Raw genomic sequence first — 15,129 nt, 5'->3', positions numbered from 1 at the left:
ATTTTATGTAAGAGAATCCTAGGGAATACTTATTTTTTTAAAAAGGGGTTTAGTTTCTAAAGGTAGAAAACTATTGTAAAACTTTTCACTATTACATGGAGTGAAATTCTTTACCTACTTTAAAAATATGAATATCTTTTTATTTAAAAATATGAACACCAGCCCTGGCTGGTGGCTGAGTTGGTTGGAATGTGGTCCCGTACACCAAAAGGTTGCAGGTTTGATCTCCAGTTGAGGTGCATACAGGAAGCAACCATCAATGTTTCCCTCTCACATCAGTATTTCTCTTTCTCTTTTCCTTTCCCCTCTTCTTCTCTTTCTCCAATCCACCCCCTCCAAAATCAATAAACATCTTCTCAGATAACAATAAAAAAGGTGAAAGTTCTTACATAGATAAATTATATCACTCAATCAGTAAGTCAACAGATGGAACTAATAAAGATAACAATTGACCCCCGCCAAAAAGTATCACTTTCTCAAACTCAGTAAGCCACCTTGCAAAAAGAAGTGATTGTTTATAAATAATATTGGGCACAAGCGCAAATAGGCCAAGGGAAATTCCTAATACACTTAACATGGTATGTTAACAACATTATGGTCATATAAAAAGATGTGCTTTTTTCTGTAATTACCTTTTTCACAATATGGAATCAGAAGTATGATTTAGTTTCATTACGACTAAGCGCTGTAAAGTACTAGTACCTCTTGATAATATGAAATTGCTGAAAAAACCAAAAACTATGTAATGAAAACCAGAAATTCGCAAGTATTATTACTTATACATATATATACAAACACCAAAGAACATTTCAAGTACAAATATTCTCAAATGAGCAAAGAGGTCTTTTCCCCTCTCGCTTCTTTCAGCCTTCTGTCTCTTGTAAGAAAAAGTTGTTTTGCTTCAATGTATTTTTTTTTTAACTCTCAAGATTCTGATCAGAGAACCTGGAAAATAATCAATTCCACAAAATCCATTTTACAGAAATTATTTAAAATCCTAACTCATAGTACATATGATACCATTTCAAAGTCTTATTATAATACAAATTAAAAAGCAAACAGTTGAAAAACATCCAGCAGCAAAAATAAGAAACTATAAAATATTTTTAAGGGTCTTAAAAATATTTTTCTTTTAGATTCATTTACAACTTACTTCAGTAAAGTTAAGAGTATCTTGCACTGGAGTCACTGATTTAATCAATCCCGTATTTTAAAGAAGATAATCATTCAATTTAGACCTCCCAAATACCCCGGACCTGCTCTATCACCCTCCTGTATCTGTCAAAGGTACAATAAGCATTTGTCCTCATAAAGAAATCATCACTAAAAAAGTATTTAAATTATGAAAAAAATGACAAAGGATAGCGTTTAAATTGTAATTCCACTAAACAAACAAACAAACAAACCCTCCTCGCATGATAAAATAAAACCTACCAATATTATCTTGTAATTTCAATTAGGTAGGAACACACTCAGAATTCATAATGTATTCTCATAGCCTTTATAATGTTAAGCACTTCAACATGAGACTGAAACAACACCCCCCAAACTTTATGAACCACAAGTGATACAAAATAGAAATTATAACCCCAAAGAAAAACTGCACGGACATTTCAGAACTTTTACTATGCCAGACTAGTAGATGATAATGTGAGCACTTTAAAAAACCTTATACGTGTGAATCTTGCTTTACATAATAGGGTATGTTCCTGAAAACTTTACATGAAATGGAACCTAATTTCAAATCTACTTGAGGAGCCTCCTGAAATAAATAAATAAATAAAGTATTTAAGAATAATTCATCATTCTCATTTTATGTGTTTTAAGTAAATCAAATGTATGACAGTGTGATTTTTCTAAAACAGCATCTATGTTAAATTTCTAGCTTCAATGAATAATCTTGTCAGAAATTCATGACTTCTTAAAATCATTTTACAGGAGTTTTATATTTATAGATATATATGTGCATCTATAGATATATGTACATACAAAATTATATTAAAATTAATATACTTCCCCTTCCACACATAGTTGCTGAGATATAGTACCTGTAATTCTTATGAAGGTTCAAGAAATGAAGAAAATAATTGGACTTATCCTATAATTCTTGCCCTAACCAGGCACTTGATGTACAGCACTGCCAAACTACTTTCAGTTATTGTGTACAAAAACAGGAAAGTGGGAGTCGGGAGACTGAAGTACAGTATAATAAGAATTAATGAAGTCTTTTTCTATTTAAAATTCATTTGGTGAACCTGACACATTGCCCCTGATTATACAACAGCTTAAAAGACTTTGCTAATATTTGTCTACCTATCTTGAATCAATTTCAACACTCAGATTGACTCCACGTAATATTAGCCAAAGGGTGATGTTCAGTGACCACAAGCCCACCAGGCCCACCAGGACATATGTAAAAATGTGTTACACACACACACAGACATACACACAAGAAGTCTGTCTTAAATTTTAGTTGTTTTCCAGTTGAATAAGATAATACAGTAAAATAAACAATAAAATATAATGATCTTTTATCAATAGTTTTAAGAAAGATGGGTTAGGGTTAGAGAACACAATAATGAAATATAATTGGAAGCCATGCAGGTGTACAAAATACAGTTCCCCTTATCCACAGTTTTGCTTTTCACAGTTTCAGTTAGCAGCAGTCAACCTCCATGCAAAAATATTAAATTTAAAATTCCAGAAAAAAACACTCAGAAGTTTTAAAGTGTATACCATTCTGAGTAGTGTGATAAAATCTCCCACTGTCCCACTCTGCCTGCCCGGGACATGAATCATCCTTTTGTCCAGGATACCCGTGCTGTATACACTACCCCGCCCACTGTCACTTAGTAGCAGATCGACTCTCAGTTATCAGATCGACTGTCACAAGTATCGAAAAGCTTGTGTTCCAGTAACCCTTATTTAACTTAATAATAGCTCCAAAGCTTGAGAGTAGTGATGCCGTCAATTCCGACATACCAAAGAGAAGCTATGAAGTGCTTCCTTCAAGTGAAAAGGTGAGTACGGTACAAAATATTTTGAGAGAGACCACACTGACATAACTTTTACTGCAGTGTATTACTATGATTGTTCTATTTTATTATTAGTTATTGTTGTTAACCTCTTACAGTGCCTAATTTATAAATTAAACTTTATCCTGGGGTATGTATAGGAAAAAACAGTAAATGCAGGGTTCGGAACTGTCTATGGCTTTAGGCATCCAGTGGGGGCGCCCCCACTTGGAATGCATCCTCCACAGCTAACGGGGCGGGGGACTACTACATCCGAAATTGATTTCTTTCACTGATTTCATTATTGGATGGAATCTATCACTAACAGAACAGCAAGGATGCAAAGACTGAAATTTAAACCCCTAATTAAGCAATGGTTTGAGAGTTCAAATGTCCTGTACCTGCTTGACACCGTGACTCAGTGGGCAATCTCAAATGAAAATTAATACTGCATATAATAAAATCTTAATTATATAGCAACAACTGATCATGTTTAAAAATTGAATCCTCAAGTGTTCAAAAATTATTGGCACCCACTAAAGACAAAAACACTTTCTTCTGTACAGTTTTATTCATCCAAAGAACAGTAACTTGTGATAATATACAAAGGTTCCAATGGATTCCCTTACACCTTGATTGGTGTCATCCGATCATAACACAACTGCTACTAACTCTGCTACCACATCAGCTTCTCTTTAGGGACTAGGTATTAGTCCTGAATCAACAGGATGACTAACTCAACCTTGTTAAAACCAGAGAATAGATGCTTGGAGCAATTCCAGTTTTACATCTTTCAAAAGGTCAATACACCTACCTACTCAGTGATATAACAGATTTTATCTTTCAAGATGCTTCCCTCTTTTTGAAAAACAACATTACCATTTAAAAATAAAGTGAACTTTGCCTGGTGATTAAATTGTTCATTATTTCTGAAATGGTGACCAACTAAAATAGTTTTAGTCTTTCTTTTGTGGCCAAAATCACAAACCCTCCTCCTCTTTCTTCATCATTTAATATAGTTTTCTAGATCTAAAAGACTTAGGAAAATATTTATTACTGCTTCCTGCGTCAGTCTTAATTTGCTACAGTAGCATTACATACTAACCTTAAAAAACAACCTTTTTCTTTTGCTAAAGGAGCAACTAATGCAAATGGAACTGAGATATAAACATCACCAAAAAAATAAGATGCTAGCACAAATTAAAAGGATTTAGTAGTGAAAATGTCTTTTTTAACTATTTACATCTGCTTGCAGTGTTATAAATTATGAAAACCTAGTGTTCATATCCTTCGTAATAAAAATTTATTCTGCACTTTAATACAAAGACTATGTTGCATAAACAGAGGATTTAAAGCTGTAGCAGAGTGGCTGAATGAAAGGCAAGTGGCAATCTTCCTGGCTCCAGTAGATGCCATTCCCTACCACACAATGTTTGCCACTCATAAATACATGACAAATACTTCCTCAATCATTTTTTACGAGCAGGGATGCACAGGGGGTAGTCAATGGCTAGCTTCGGGGAAAATAGGAACAGCAGGCGGCAGAAACTGTACAGAAAATGGCTATGTGGTAAATTCTCTTCTGGAACATCACTCAGTTACCCAGTCTTTGATCTTTCAGCTGCAATTACACTAACTTCCACAAGAACTGACCCCCCAACCCACCAAACATACACACAACCCAAACCAGACCATTAGCTACACATAAAATCCAAAATTCAGTTTTATACTTAGGATCATCCATACCACTACATTTTTACAAATTAAAATTTGCTATTTAGACAAGAGTTTACTTTCAATTGGCTATGACCATATCATCATCACAACTGGCCTCACAAAAAACATGGGGTGTCTGCCGACAGCAAAATCACAGACTGGCGTCTCCCAAACAGTCTGTCTACCATTAGGGTCTGGGAAATGGTATTTACTATACAATTAGAGCCAGGGAGTTCTACCTGTAATCATCCAAATACAGGTGTGAGAAGCCCCTTTGGGCAAGGAAACTGACTCATCCCTTTTCATGTGAACTTTGATGTCTGTATTGTTTCACAGAGCCTCAGGAAACCTTACCATTTATACTACAATGAGAAGATTTACTAACTGAGGTCAAGCAATAAATCTCGAAATTCCTTCCCCAAAGTAACAATTTTTAACACATTAATCATCAAATTTATAAGAATTTGAAACAGGACAGAACTGATTATTTTAAACTTATCTATTGGAAGACACTGACTAGGTGGAACTAAACTTTCATGTTAAGTTTATGCTTTCTATATTACCCATAAAGAGGCCAAATTCAACTTCCTATCAGGAACAAAAAAATGTCTTATGGCAATATCAACAGGGCATTTTAAGTTGCAGTAATTTCACAGAATGTATTCTAATGATTTATTGGAGTTAACCATCTGACATTAATTATTGTTTTGGCTTCCAGTCTATGAATGTTTATTTTTCAGTTTAAAGCTTCTCACTCTTTGATATCATATGGAAATGAGAATTTTTAATGGAAAATTGAAACCATGTGCATCTAAGTACTTAATGAAGTACAGAAAAAAACCAACAATATATTTTAGGAGAATTCAGATCTTCTGCTTTGGATAGTCTTGATTTGTTAATATAACTTAATAGCTCAAAACACTGAGGGTCCAGTGAGGCAAGTCAAAGCAAGCAAGCACTACGCCAAATGCGTGCATATCTGCATGCTATATGAACATATGAATTTTTGGAAGTTATTAGAGAATGAAAGGAAACCTCGTACATTTTGGTTACATGTCAAAAATGATAATCAATACATAAATGCATAGTTTTTACCTTTGTACACTTTTAAAGTATTTGAAGCAGATACCGGGGTTCCCCCTTGCCCCAAAGTTTTGTTTTGTTTATTAATTTTTAAAAAAGTGCTTTTTTGAAGCATTCAATTTAAATTTCTAAATTGATGCACAACTCAAGTCCCTTTGGATATTTTAAAGTCACATATAATATCAACACAACTAGAAATTCCTAGTTAAAATTTTTTTACTGTTCAAATACATTTATTCTCATTTTGCAAAGAAAAAAAGATGTCTATTAAATTTAAATTTGGTAAATAAATATGTAAGATTCAGTATTACCTAATTTGTTTGTTTTTTCCTTAAGTTCTCTCAGCGTAAATCAATTAAGAGACTCATCTAAGAATTTAAACACCAAGCAAAGCTTTCCCATACACTTAAAACTTTTTAATAAGAGGGGGAAAAAAATTAAAATCCAACATAGCAATAAATATATATGTAAGTGTTCATGTGTGTACAGATATGATAGGTCTGACTATATCTGGAGAGGAAAAACTCACCATTTGTTTTTTTTTCTAATGTAGTCTTTTTCAGAAAGATTAACCAAGTAGACCATTGGTTTTGAAGTCAGAAATAAGTGTTTATTCAGCACTTCAATCTAAAGTGGGAGACAGAAAAAGAATCCTTTTTAAAACTTGAGTTAACTATTGAGTAAATCACTAAATAACTTGAAAGTAAACTGTTGAAACAACTAGCCATTTTCATTTTTGTATTTCTTATTTCTAAAAGATTCATTGTTATAAAATATGAAGAGTAGGAGTAAGAAATAACAGGCCTGGGAATAAGCAATCACTGACAGAACTACAGTTTAACTAGATACAATAATTAGTATAAAAATAATGACAACTCTAATTTGTTCTATAAGAAATCAAAACAAAGGCAATCACAAATGGCACATATCCATAACTTACCTCTTTGTCATTCCAATCATGATAGAAGCGAACAGGTTTCTTTTGGTCTATAACCCAGGATTTGACTTTGCACATTATGTCCTGTACACAATTGAGAAATGTAAATATAAGATGAATATTATGCATTTAGATACTAAATACAAAAATTAAAAGAGGAACTAAGTCACACAGATAATGGTTTTCAGTATCTCATTTAAGAAACCAAATACTAATGAAACAGTGTTGTGGCATTAAAATATTAACATATAAAATGTGGAATACTAGCAAATTTAGTAAAAGTCTTAAAAATTTTAAATAATTCAACTACACTAAAGATGACAAAAGACAGTAATATTTCAACATTACCTAGTGGTGCCACTTGCAAAGATGCTATTAGAAAATGGAGGGGGGAGATACTAGACAGAGAATGAATTATAATTTTTTCCTTAAAAAGAAAACCAAACAAATAGATGACATTGAATCTGTTATTGATAATCTACCCTCCAAAATATTATATCAACTGACCAAAACCCTTTTTATTATGAATTAATTTTTTGCCAACACCTTCTCTCAGCCCACTTCGGTCCCCACTCCAACAATCCCCCTCCAACCTGCCAAAGCCTCCATTACACAATGGCGAGAGCCCTGCACTGGTGACCTCCAACCAGCTGCATTCACTTTCAGAACATCTCTCTCTGCTGGAAATCTAAAGGCCTTTTAGTTAGCAAGCTAGTGTGCATTCAGAAGGAGTAACTGCAGGAAGAGCCCAATGTGCTTTGTTTCTCTGGCCTTTCTTCACAGAAAGATTAATCATCTGTGAAATGGAAACGGCAAACAGCAAGTGACACAAACTGAACCCTTCAAGCCTTTCCTCATCAGTTTTGTGGTTCTGAATCTAAAAGCTGCGTGTGGCAAGGTTCTCCTTACAGGCAGGTGTTAATAAAAGGCTCTAGGGTCTGAAAGGTCAAACTTAGCTCTTCCAGAAGAAGTGTATTTGAGAGTCATCTGTTTTTTGTTGTTGTTAAAAATAATTTATGGATGTTTAAAATATGCAATTTTAAAAATTTATTGTAGTACACAATTATTAGTAATAGGTTTCTTGGGTTTTCACCAATGTATTTTCCTTCACCATAAATCAGTTGTTCTTCTGTAAATATCCACTTGTATAAATTACCTCAATATTTAGTATACCTTCCTTCCAAATCTTGCTGTTACCAACAGGAAAAATAAGGAAAAAGCCCTATATCCTTAGATCCTGATTTGAAACTCTCCAGGAAAAGGACTTCCCACAGATTTTAACAAGGAAGGGGCAAGCTAAAAACTTTTAATGAAATCTAACATGTTCTGCTTAAGAATAATCACTTTTACTCTTCTATAACTGAATTTCACTCATAAATGTTTAAAAGTGGCTAATGTAACACCATTTCCTATGAGGAGAAGATCAAAGTGCTATATTACAAATGCATTATGATTAAAAAAGCCCTGTGCAGCCTTGCTATTAACTGTTCTTTAAACCCTAAAAGGCTTCCCATAGATCTCACTTGGCACTGCATATACAACCTTTGACAAGTAATGTAGACCATTTTTATTCATTGCCTAAAATTGTAGGCAATTATGTGCGTCACACTGGCCACCTGCAAATTCTGAATGCCTGCTCCAGTTGTCAGTGCAAAAAACTAATGTCGGAGGGGATTAATCTAGGGGGAGAGAGTCCTCTTTAATGGCTCCAGCAGGTGAAATGGCCCAGCTGGTTACTATGATGAGTGGCCAGAACAGCTTATGTAGAGATACGCAACAAGATTATACAAAAGAAGGAGAAAACAGTGGTACCATCTTATATTTAGTTCCATTAGTTTTTTCAATTAAAGAAAGAAAGAAAAAAAAGAAAGCCAAACCAAAAATAAGAAAGAAAATTAAATTTTAATCAGATAAAAAGTGTAAAATACTTTTGTAACTATATACATTTTTACAAAATGAAAGGGCTCCGATAAGTGCAGATTGCTAGTGAAGGAATTTCAGTATCTGTCTCTTATCTTAAATTAACTAGACCATCACCACAGACTTTTGGCTATCACACATGCTTTTGGCATTCGTTTTTTCCCCTCACCCCATATTAAAATACTGTAAGTTAGGAGCCTCAAACTTTAAAGAGAATTAACTCATAGTTAATGTTCCCAAGCAGTATATCCAATAAAGCCATTATCAAGTCTTTTTAGAAAAATTTATAGATTATCACCAAGTCTCTCAAGAGTTGAAAATAAAAATACTTTGAAATTGAAAATATTTTATTTTGTACCCAGTACTCTCTTTATTATCCCCACAGAATATTTAATAGCAAAGAAAAGACATCTTAGATTACTAAAAGATATCAGTTTCACTGAAGATCAAAAAAATACATTGATCAAATAATATTATCTTCTATAAAATGATCATTATATGGTATAGTTGCAATGTGTTGTTTTTCTTAATTTAAGTAAAAATTAATTTTAATTTTAGCAAGAAGTTAAAAGATATTATGTTCCTTATGTGAAAAACTTTTCTAATCAGATGAAAGAGAACATTTGGATTTGTTTGTATATACTTAATGGATTGACTGAATTTTTTTCTTGTATATAAAATTATGGTTAAAACAAGGAAAAGTTCTAATTAGTGAATCTGGTTAACTAAAAAAATTATCTAGTGTATACCTAATCTTTTAACAAGTCAGAATACAATAAAAACATAAAATAAAAACACTTTCATGCTTTGACAACTCAGAAGTTATTATTTTGACGACTCAGAAGTTATTTTAGTGTGGGAATAAATCCTGGGTCAACAGCTCACCAGGCCTATGACCTATTACTTCATTGACAAAATTCAGATGAGGACACTATCTGCCTCCTGGGGGTCACTGTGAAGATCAAAGGAGACAATGCATATAAGGTATTTCAGTGCAGTTCTTGGCACAGAGTAAGTTCTCAGTCAATGTGAGTTGTTACCATGGTTATTGTGATTGCTGAAAGACTAAATGCCAGTGATCTTCAAAATGATAATATATTCCCTTGGGTTTGCCTTTAAAACAAATATGTATACATCTTCCACAACTGAACAACTGTTTAGTAGTCCTTTTCTTCAAATTTCTGAAGGTTACCAATAATATCGGCCTTCTTAGTGAAAACTCAATTCAGGCTTCTAGTATTAACATTCTATAAGAACTAGCTTAATACAGACTCACCTTGAAAACCTTGCTCTTCTACTTTGACTCTTCTTATTGAGAGCATTTCACTTTAGAAATGCTCTATTTTTAAGATATTTTATTATTGTTAATAGCATATTTACACTCAGGGAGGACATGTGATTTGCCTAAATTCCCACAGCTGGTAAGTAGCATGACTGAGATTCAAATTTAGGTATAAGCAATGCAAAATTCATGTTCTATCACCCTGGCCTATTGTCTTACCACCTAATAATTGCTCCTTGTTTGCCTAGGCATTCCTAAGGTTGTCATTCAAAGCCCTCATTCTCATTCCAAGGTTGTCGGTGAAAGTTAATATTCTTACTATTACAAGACACACAGTATACACGCTCCCTCAATGGCGCCTACCACCTCTATTGACTAGTACAGTGAAGCCATCATTGTTCACATATACACATTCCAGTCCACTCTCCTTGGCTGCCACACTACATCAGTGTCATGCAAACTGTTCTCATTATGTTAACAATGGCTGGACTTTCTCCGTACAGACCTCGTATAATAAATATAAGTAAATGTACTCAAATAATGAAACTGGATAGGTGTCACATCAAATTGTTACAACAGAATTCTCTAGAAGATTGTATTCCAAAGGACTCTCCTTTTCCGCCTTAAAAAAAAACTGCAATGCTGTTTTTATTTATTTTTAACCAGTATATTATCTTTAGAATAGGGAAAAAAAGTAAGAGTATATTCACAGAGTGAGGGTAAAGGAAGGACGTCATCTGTTCTCTGCCTACCATCTGTAATCCTGAAATTTAATGGTTAACTGGATAGAGTTGGCAGTTTATCAAGGTGACTTACTCTTATTCTATAATAATTATGGCCACCCTCTACCCAAACCCACTACCCTAATACTTGATGCTGACACTCCGATGTGCTGACCTATGCCAGTTGGGTGGCTTTAACACAGCACAGCCAACAATGTAGTCAGACTAGAAGAATGGAGGCAAGGCCTCCAGCTCGAAATAGCCTGGTTAGGAGTTCGCTTAACACAGCTTCCTCCTGCTCCAGCACAGTGTCCTCTTTAAATATTCCAAATTGAGACAAGACCAATCTGGGTTTCTCTCACAAAACAGACTTCCATTGTACATTCTAAATTGAGATTAAGAATCTGCCTGAATAAGAATATCCAGCACTTGTTGCTTTACTAGATGAATGTTGCTCTTTATGGAGACCTGAGTACTGACTCCTGACCATCATCTTTCTACATAATGTAATCATGTAGATAGTGACTAAAACTCCCAGGAAAGAATCATGCAACAAAAGAACAAACTGAGACAACTGGCAGCCATGGTCTGCATGACTGTGTATGTGTGTGAAAGGGAGATGTCCTCCAAGAATTAAAACAATAGGTTTTTTCTTACAATAACCTGGGCAGAATATAGATCAGCAGTTGTGGCTTTTCAGCTATGTGATTCACTACAGTTAAGAGTGTGAACTTACACAGCAATACTCCCGGCTATAACGTTGGCAACAGGAATGAACATCAATTCACTCTTAAGATACAGATCTTTCAGCAAAAGATCTGATCATTACTGAGGAGGAGAAGAAGGCAATTGCCCCTTTGATACCTGTAAATAAGCCAGAATGGATTTTGCCATGTTCCAAGAAAGACAAGGTGGTGGGGTGGGGGGGGGGGGGGGNTGGATTTTGCCATGTTCCAAGAAAGACAAGGTGGTGGTGGTGGTGGGGGGGGGGGTTGGGGAACAAATCTGATTTTAATAAAAATGCTACTGAATAAAAGAGTCAGAAAGAAAAAAAAAGAAAATGATCACACACACACAACCTTCTTAATGAATTATCTGGCATAACTTGGCAAAGTGCAAAAAGATCGAGCAGCTATGAAACAGGAGCATGAAGTCATAAAAAGAGGTGAGATTAGAATAACTGAATGAAATGTCAAAATGGTTGACAACTAAGAAAAACTTTTAAGAAAACCAAAATCAAAGAAGGTAAATAAAAATCCAAACTGGAAATTCAACTAATAAGGCAGAAGATAATTAGTGGTTTGGAGGTCAAACTTGGAAGGGCTTATTCTGAAATATAACACATATCCATTGTAACATTTGTAAGTTACCTATAACTTGATGAAATATCACAGGATGAACACACGCCTGTAACTATAACCCTAATAACCCTAAGAATAATATAGAATAGTATTAGCAATGTAGTTACAATGTTCCACTCCTCTCCAGAGATAATCACTATCCTGGCTTCTTTGTATTACAAATTAATTCACTATTGGAATTTATAGACATAAAATCATACAGTAGCATTATTTTATGTCCAGCTTCTTTGTTCAAAATTGTGAAATTTATCCATATTGTTAGATGTAGTAGTAATTTGTTTTTTCTTTGTCATGTAATAGTCCACTGAAGGAATATTCCATAATTTATTTATTCTTTAAAGTTATTTATGTTATTGAAACTACTATGAATAAGCTGCTATGCTTATACATGTATTTTGGTAAATTTATGTATGCATTTCTCTTGAGTATATGCTAAGATTAGAACTGCTCCAGCATAAGTCATGCATTTATCCAAACTTAGTACATATTCCTAATCAGTTTTCAAAAGCAGATATACTAATCCACACTCCCATCAACACTGCCTAAGAATTTTACTTACTTCACATTCCTTCCAACACTGGACATTGTCAGTCTTCTTACTTTATTGTATGTGGTATGTCACTGTAGTCTGAATTTATACTTCTCTAGTGATTAATGAGGCATTTCCTTTTTCGTGAAATACCTGTTCAAGTCTTTTGCCATCCAATTTTTTAATCTTTCTTTATGACTACTACTTTTTATGTTCTATTTTAAAAATACTTATCTTTTCCAAGGTCATGAACATATTGTATATTGTATAATATAGATGTTTCATTTTGTCAGAGTTTCACTTTTTAGTCTACATAAACTTTATGTTTTGTGTATAATGTGAGGTGATTATATCTTTTGGGGGGCTGAGGAGGCAGTGATCTTATCTTCCAAGCTGTCCCTTCTGTTGCTTTCAAGACCCTTCTTCAGTTCTCAGGATAGGGGTTACAAATTGCATTCCTTATCCTTCACAGTTTGGTCCTAGCTGTTGCCTTTGACTTCCTGACCTCCAGAGCTAGGATCATCTTACTGTCCCAACTGTGGGGCTCACTCTGCCAAAGTTGGACCTGAACAATGTGGTATACAGGAAGAAGGTGTTTTTTAAGATTAAAAAAGCTATCTTTATAAACAAATGGGACTTCATCAAAATAAAAAGCTTCTGCATGGCTAAAGAAAACATTAACAAAATGAAAAGGGAACCAATTGTATGGGAAAACATATTTGCCAATGATATCTCAGACAAGGGTTTGATCTGCAAAATATATAAAGAACTCACAAAATTCCACACCAGGAAGGCAAACAATCCAATTAAAAATGGGCAAAGGACCTGAACAGACACTTCTCCAAGGAGGACATACAGAGGGCCCAGAGACATGAGAGGATGCTCAGCATCACTAGCCATCAGAGAGATGCAAATTAAAACCACAATGAGATACCACTTCACACTGGTCAGAATGGCCATCATAAACAAATCAACAAACAATTAAGTGTTGCCAGGGTTGTGGAGAAAAGGGAACCCTAGCGCACTGTTGGTGGGAATGCAGACTGGTGCAGCATGCGGGGAAAACGGTATAGCATTTCCTCAGAAAACTAAAACTGGAATATGACCCAGCACTTTCACTGTTGGGTTTACCCTAAGAACCCTGAATCACTATGTCAAAAGAACCTATGCATCCCCATGTTCACAGCAGCACAGTTTACAATAGCCAAGTGCCAGAAGCAGCCTAGGTGCCCACTGGTAAATGAGTGGGTCAATAAACTATGGTACATTTACACAATGGAATACTATGCAGCAGAAAGAAAGGAGTTGCTACGCTTCATAACAACATAGATGAAACTGGAAAGCATTATGCTAAGTGAAGTAAGCCAGGTGGTGAAAGATAAATACCATATGATCTCACCTATAAGTGGAACCTAATCAACAAAACAAACTGGCAAGCAAAATATAGCCAGAGACACTGAAATTGACAAGAAAGTGACAGTAACTAGAGACAAGGGGAGAGGGGAATAATGTGGGAAAGAAGGGAAAGGGTCATAAATGAACATGCATGAGGGACCCATGGAAAGAGCCAAGGGGGGTGGCACTGAGGATGGGAGGTGGGCATGGGCGACAGGGCAGAAATGGTGGTGTGAAAATGGAGACAACTATATTCAAACATCAATTAAAAAGATTAAAAATAAAAAGCCATCTCTACATATTTGATGAAAATAAGCTAGTTTAAAAGTGTAGCCCTTGCTGGTGTAGCTCAATGGATTGAGCGCGGGCCTGAGAACCACACGATTGCGGTTCGATTCCCAGTCAGGGCACATGCCTGAATTGCAGGCCAGTTCTCAGCGGGGCACTCACGAGAGGCAACCATACATTGGTACTTCTCTCCTTCTCTCCTTCCCTTCCCCTCTAAAGATAAATAAATAAAATCTTTTTAAAAAAGTGTAAATTGTCTATACAAGAAAGAAGGGATTATTGGTGATCAAAACAACTCTGTAAACAGAATAAAAACAACTGAATACTTTAAAAGGGTGAACTTTGTGATATGTGAATTTATCTCAATAAAGTCACTTAAAAAGCAACATAGGATGAAAAAAAGAAGGAATGATTAATAGTGCGAGACTTCTGAAAAGTTAGGAAGTGATAATATCCAAAGAACTGGAATAACTAGCCACAGATAAGTGGGGTGAGTAAGCTTTGGCCAGTGGAGAACAAAGAATTCCTGTCTGATAGCTTTTATTTTGATCTTTGAAGTCGGAGGCAAGGTCAGGCGCTGAGGGCCAGGAGGGATGACAGCAGGGAGTGGGCATAGAAAAGAGGTTTGAGGAAGTAGAGGGGTAGTTCCAGCAGAGAGTAGGAAGGCAAACAGGAAAGCTGGATAGAGCTGATGGTCCTCTAAAGGTGGATAATAATGAGTTTATGGAGATATTAACATCCTATTTTTAATTTTCTTCACCTGTGTTTGGTTGGCTATAGGCAAAAAGAAAGTAGACAAGTGGGAATATCCAGAAAAGTAGGCCTACAGCATATGCACCATAACATCAGTTCTTATGAGTTCACTCCCCTTAGGACATATAT

At 35.0% G+C, this 15,129-nt stretch overlaps 1 protein-coding gene across 1 annotated transcript in view; it reads right to left on the bottom strand.

Moving 5' to 3' along the window:
- OLA1 (Obg like ATPase 1) overlaps nt 1-15,129 on the bottom strand; it is a 167,684-nt gene that overhangs the window by 47,203 nt on the left and 105,352 nt on the right. Inside the window, exons 6-7 of the mRNA XM_037044431.1 lie at nt 6,754-6,834; nt 6,343-6,440 (exon numbers count right to left, since the gene is read on the bottom strand). Of these exons, the coding sequence (XP_036900326.1) occupies nt 6,343-6,440; nt 6,754-6,834 (179 nt within the window). The remainder of the gene's footprint in view (nt 1-6,342; nt 6,441-6,753; nt 6,835-15,129) is intronic.

Source organism: Sturnira hondurensis, unplaced genomic scaffold, assembly GCF_014824575.4.
Source record: "Sturnira hondurensis isolate 20B ecotype Veracruz unplaced genomic scaffold, ASM1482457v3 Scaffold0004136, whole genome shotgun sequence".
Taxonomy (NCBI): Eukaryota; Metazoa; Chordata; class Mammalia; order Chiroptera; family Phyllostomidae; genus Sturnira; species Sturnira hondurensis.
This window is presented reverse-complemented; position numbering and strand designations above follow the sequence as displayed.